This window comes from Capricornis sumatraensis, chromosome 22, assembly GCF_032405125.1.
Source record: "Capricornis sumatraensis isolate serow.1 chromosome 22, serow.2, whole genome shotgun sequence".
Taxonomy (NCBI): Eukaryota; Metazoa; Chordata; class Mammalia; order Artiodactyla; family Bovidae; genus Capricornis; species Capricornis sumatraensis.
In genome coordinates this window covers 13,406,229-13,412,228 of record NC_091090.1, presented here as the reverse complement: position 1 = coordinate 13,412,228, position 6,000 = coordinate 13,406,229, and the positions used below count along the sequence as shown (strand labels likewise).

The 6,000-nt window shown below is 46.6% G+C and overlaps 1 protein-coding gene across 1 annotated transcript in view; it reads left to right on the top strand.

Annotated features, from left to right (window-relative positions):
* Positions 1-524: 524 nt before the first annotated feature.
* The window catches only part of NUDT3 (nudix hydrolase 3), a 108,234-nt gene continuing 102,758 nt past the window's right edge, over positions 525-6,000 (top strand). Inside the window, exon 1 of the mRNA XM_068994033.1 lies at positions 525-674. Within this exon, the coding sequence (XP_068850134.1) occupies positions 576-674 (99 nt within the window). The 5' untranslated portion in view covers positions 525-575. The remainder of the gene's footprint in view (positions 675-6,000) is intronic.

Here is a 6,000-nt window from a genome sequence, read left to right as displayed (position 1 = left end):
ACCAGGCGGCGTGACCTTGGGCAAATCCTGGCTTCCGCCTCCTTAGCGGAGAGGGGCAGCCCAGCACCCGCACCCTCTTCCCCTTCGCTTCCTCCCAGAGCGGCTCCCCGTCCCCGCCCCTACGCTACTGGCGTAGTGGCCGCGTCGAGCCGCGGCGCCCTCTCATCCCAGACGCTCGTTTACGCCGGGCGGACTGGGAGGGCGCGATTCCCGAACGCGGCCGGCGCTGCGAGCGCGCGGCCGTCCCGCAGGCCGGCGCGGCCTTACGCCGCTGACGCAGCGCGCCCAAGATGGCGGCGCGGTCGTTGTCGGGGGTGGCGGCGGCAGAGGGGGCGGCGGCCGCGGCGGCGGCGGCGACGGCAGCCGTGACGGCGGCGGCGGAGCGGGGCCTCGGCCGGGGGGAATGAGGCGGCCGCGGCGAGCCAGCGGCGGAGCCGTGTAACGGAGTAGCGGCTCCCCCTCCCTGCTTCCCTGGGCCGAGCCGGGGGCGCGCGCGCGCGCGCGGCCGTCCGGAGCGGGCTCCCCACCCTCGACTCCCGAGACCCGCGCCGCACCCCCCAACCCGGGCCCGGAGGATGATGAAGCTCAAGTCGAACCAGACCCGCACCTATGACGGCGACGGCTACAAGAAGCGGGCCGCGTGCCTGTGTTTCCGCAGCGAGAGTGAGGAGGAGGTGAGGCGCGGGGCCGGCCGGGGGTCTCCGGGGTCGGTGGTCACCTCGGACTGAGGCGCGGGGTGGGGGGCGCGGCCCGGGCCCGGCCGCTCGGTTCGGCCCGAGTGAAGTTCCGACGGAATTTCCTGAGGCGAGGGCGAGGGGGAGAGGGACGAGGACGGTGGGCGGAGGGGAAGTGGGTCTGAGGTTCGGGCCACGGGGACGGCAGCTCGCGGCCGGGGCACTCGCGAGCGGGCCTCCTGTCAGTGAGGAGAGAGGGGCGGCGGGCAGAAGGCGGTGGCCGGGGAGAGCGCGCGGGTTTCGGGCCGGGCCTGCGGCTTGGGGTCCGGGGAGGGCAGCCCCGCGCTTGTGTCAGGCCAGCCCGGCACATGTGTGTGTGCAGGAGCCGCCGTGCACGCGGCGCGGGGCCGGCCCTTTGTGGCGGAGAAAGCATCCACTTCATTGGCAGGTTCGGGGTTTGCCGGGGGATTATGTACGTCTGGGAGCCCGAGGCGGTGGGGGGAGTCTTAGGAAGATTTAGGGCGTTGTGCAAAAGCCAAAGCCAGTTGTTTATTTGCCACTGCGCTGGGTAGTCCATATGGTATAAGCCTGAGAAGAAAGGACAATTTGATAAGATAATCTTTGTGGGTTGAAAATTTTTTCATTTTAACTGGGAAAGCCAAAATCTGTCTTTTAAGATTCTTTGCCCGGACATTCCTCCATTGCTCTAGGAAGATCTTTAGGATTAAATTTGCTTGCAAAATAGAAATGCTTAGAATCAGTTTCTTTTTGCATAGGGTACTTAAAAAAAAATCACTAAACTCCTCAAAGCCGTTTCTCTGGTGACAAAGGGAATTCAGAGAGGTAAATTGTTTTTCTTTTTTGTAAATCCTCAAAGAATAGCTGCTTTGGAAATTCATAAGATGCCTGTGGGAACGCGTTCCTCTCGTGTGTACGGTGGGAAAATGGCAGTTAAACTGGAAACAATGAAGGACAGTGAAATTCAATATGCTGTATTCCAGCATGCAGCAGTGGGCTGTCGTGGCAGGGCTGCAAGTACAGTACATCGTGTTGAAATGGAGAGAAAAGAACTTGACCCGTTAGTTATGAAAAGAAGCTGTGATGAAAGACAGATGGGTTGCCAGAAGTTGCTGTCCAAAGATATTTAGGAGGAAGTGGAAATTTATTGCCTGGGAAAAAGAAAGTTAATAAAAGCACTATAATTGTTCTGTTGAGAGATTTTGTGTGTTCCCTTTCAGCGGAACAGTAGGAAACTAGATTTGGAAATGTATACTTTGTGTCCAAGAATATATTGTGAAAGTACTCAAAACCGATGCATTGTAATAGCTGCTAGGCAGTGCCTTGCTGTAAATTGTGTACTGTTTTGGAATACATACTTGCATAAAGTAAAATGACTGGTGATGTTTACTGCCCCAGAGGCTTTGTTCTCTCCATTATCATGTATTGTGGGAAATCAGACGGGATCACAGGCTGTTAATTGGAGGGAAAACTAATTAGCATAATAGCATGTCTTACTGTAGTAATATGGTTAAATCTGGGAACCCCGATTATAAGGAGAAGGGTATATAATTGTATGAATGATGAAAGACTTTACATCTTAAATCGTATTTAACTTTACATGTTAAATAAATCATAAGGAATTGAGAACATGTGAATATTTTGGATAAATTGGAAACCCTTTATGGATAATAAGCAAAGTAATGAAGACTTGGTTTTCTGTTTTCTGTTAAAGATTTATTATGTACCAGTACAAGCAGCACTGATGTTAAAACATTTGGCTGATCACGAAGTTTCCTCTACTGAATTTCTTTTTGAACATTGGTTAATGAGCAGAAGATTCATGCAACTCTTTAATTACAGATTCAGTAGATAATACAGCTAAAGCCTAGGAAGAATAAAATTAATGAAATGGGTGTATTTTAGATTTGTTTAAACTAATATATGTTAAGAGCCTACTATATCGGTGCAGCATTCTGTAACATGGGATTTAAAGATAAACATCCCTCCTTGTCCCAAAAAGTTGAGTGGTTTTTGATTGGAACCCTTAATTGGGAGGGATTTTGGACCACAGAATAATCTCTAGGGTGCCATTCAATTCTCAGATTATATAATTGTGTTGGAAGGGAAGTAATTTGTTAGTTCCAGGAGAACTTTTATGTTCTCAGTAGTAGTGCCAGAAACTGGAAGTATTAGCTGCCACGCATTGTGGGAATGTGAAATTCAAACTCAATAGGACATTCAACCCAATTTTATTTTTTCATGAGCACTAATGGCTTTAATCAAGATAGAATAATTTACAGAATACTATCAATGTTAGCATTAAAACAATAATAATGTAAGTATGAATAGGACCCTGATTTATAAATTTAGTTAACCAGTGTCAAGAAACATACATACAATGTAAAGAAAAAGATGGAAAATATTAGCAGATAATAGACCATGAGTCAAGCCTTCTAGCATTCCATTTTCCAGCCTCAGAAAATTTTATTTATAGGCCAGCAGTGATAGCAGCTGAGATACTGATCCAGGTTGGGGTGTGTGAACATATTCAGCAAGTTTACTGAGCAGCTTTATTGAGCACTCATTAAATGTCAGGCTCTGTGATACAGTTACAAAGGAGACAGGCAGGCAGGAAGCCTAGAGGGGGAGACTCAACATCATGATGAAAATGAGTTCTCTTTCCTTCAAATCTCTGTCTGCTTTTCCTGTTGATAAACAAGCATCAGTAGCAGGAAAATTCCCCTCTGTAGATGTTTTACTAATTATGGTGACATTTCGATAAAACCTTTAGGTTGGGGCGTTGGTGATAATTAGACATTCTTACAGTGCACCTGATGTACAGTGGACAGTCTCTTGCCCAGCCTCTGCTTTAACCACTCGATACACTGAGCACTTGCTTCTGCTCTGTGAGCTGCTGGTCCTGACAGGTTCCAGACCACGTGGGCTCCCAGCCAGTTGTATTGATCCCTGTATTTATGTTTTTTGAAATATATGCCTTGTATTTATCTCTATATCTGTATATATTTGTTGTAATACACTGAAAATTGTAATTATGCAGTGTAATTAAATATGCCAGTTGGTGAAATTTGAGTTCAAAAAGAATGGTTTTGTGAAAAAAATTCAAATGCTTTGGAATGATCCAGTAATTTCAAGTTACTAAAAAAAAATGCTGATCAATTAATATGGATTAGAAAACTAAAAAAGATGGAAAAGAAGTCTTAAAAGTTTAGATGGACCCTGCATATAGATCACTTCATGAATGTTTTCAGGTTTTTGTTTTTCTTCTTAAAGTCAAGAGCTGAAAAATACAGGTCAAACATGGTGGGCATAGTATATGCAAGACAACTTGCATTTCAACAGTAGACCCACAGTCAAGATCATGGACTGACTACATCGTGACTGACAAAGATTAGCAAATAAATATACTTTATTTGTTTACTTATTTAAGCTATGCATCATGGTGGATTCTTAGCTCCCTGACCTGGGATGGAACCTGTGCCCCCTGAAGTGGGAGCATGGAGTCCTAACCACTGGACTGCCAGAAAGTTTCTGCATTTATATTTTTAATCTGCCATATCTTCCAATTAATATCTTATCATAAACATTACAGAAGACTGAAACGTATTTCTTAAGACTTTATTTCACTAAATTGGGTATTAAGACATTCATCTTTGTCATGGTATTCACCTGGGGCCTTCCTAAAGCACTTCCAGTGAAATCTTCTCTCTTAGACCCATTCCTTTTCTTCTTTGGAGCCTCTGTGATTACAGAAAGGGAGAGATACTAGGGATGTGCTTGCTTGTCCTCTGCCCTTCCTGGCCTGGGGTAGGGGAGTGTGACACAGGCATTTTAGACAGTTGAAATATCTAGCAGTGTGAAATACTCTCCTGGAAAGGCTAGTGATACTGACTATACATGGGGTGACATCACAGTGCTTGGGAAAGTTGAAGTTGCTCCTTACAGGTCTTTTTAACTGAGGCAGAAAGTTAAGTATTGACTGGATCATTTCAGATTTCCTTGTTTTTTTATTAAAAAAAAATATGTGTATATATGGGAGAAGGCAATGGCACCCCACTCCAGTACTCTTGCCTGGAAAATCCCATGGATGGAGGAGCCTGGAAGGCTGCAGTCCATGGGGTCGCTGAGGGCCGGACGTGACTGAGCGACTTCACTTTCACTTTTCACTTTCATGCATTGGAGAAGGAAATGGCAACCCACTCCAGTGTCTTGTGGGGAGAATCCCAGGGACAGGGGAGCCTGGTGGACTGCCGTCTATGGGATCGCACAGAGTCGGACACGACTGAAGTGACTTAGCAGCAGTAGCAGCAGCATATGTGTATATATATATATCTCTTTTTAAAAACAAAGAACAAAACTGTCCTTAAAGGTCTTAGTTTTGTTTGTTGAGCTTTTCCGTCAGGAGCCCTGCCTCTTGTGGCATGGGCTTCCTGGTTCTCATTTCCTCAGATCCTTGAGCTCACTAGGTTGGGTGAGGGGATGACTGACATTGAACACCCTCAGTGAGTGGAGACTCTGGTAGCCTGAGTGTTTGTCAGTAAAAATGCCCCCAAGGGAGCAGGTGAAAGGACCTTCCCCCAGGCTCCAGAGTGGGAAGTAAGGCTCAGGTGGCACTCCCAGGGGTGAGAACCATGGTGAAGAGCTTCCCGTGGAGCCCAGGCTGTTGGGGAGTCCTTTTGTAGTAGGGGATTGTATAGTATCACATTGCTCTAGAGTCACCACAAGTGCATGGATCCAGCTGACTGGACATTTCTGATCCTTGTGTTTCTACATCTTTCCTGAGGCTTTGTGTGTGTGTGTGTGAGAGAGAGAGAGCGAGCGTGTGTGTGTGTGTGTGTGTGTGTGTGTGCATGCATGCGTGCACACACTTGTGGGCATCCCCATACTCTTTTCCTTGTGCCTGCCTAGTAAAGACAAGTTAGTCAGTTAGATGTTTCTCCCATTACCTCCTTTTATACCTGCTTCCCAAGTTGTGTATTCTAGTCTGAAATTGTACTGAGATCTTCATTATTCTTTTGTACTTCTTGCCCTAATCTTTTGCTTTTGGGTGAGTCTCATTTTTCAATAAATAAAGTGTTGTGTGTCTACTTTAGTAGAAACGGTAGTAGAAATAGTAGCAAAAGGCAAGGCTCTTGTTCAAGAACACATTTGTTTGTTTATTCCTTCAGCACATTTTTCTTTTTTTTTTTCTGTGCTGCGCTGCTTACTTGATCTTTGTTCTCCAACCAGGGATTGAACCCCTGCCTCTTGCGGTGGAAGCACAGCGTCGTAACCACAGGACTGCCAGGGAATTCCCTCCGCTGCATTA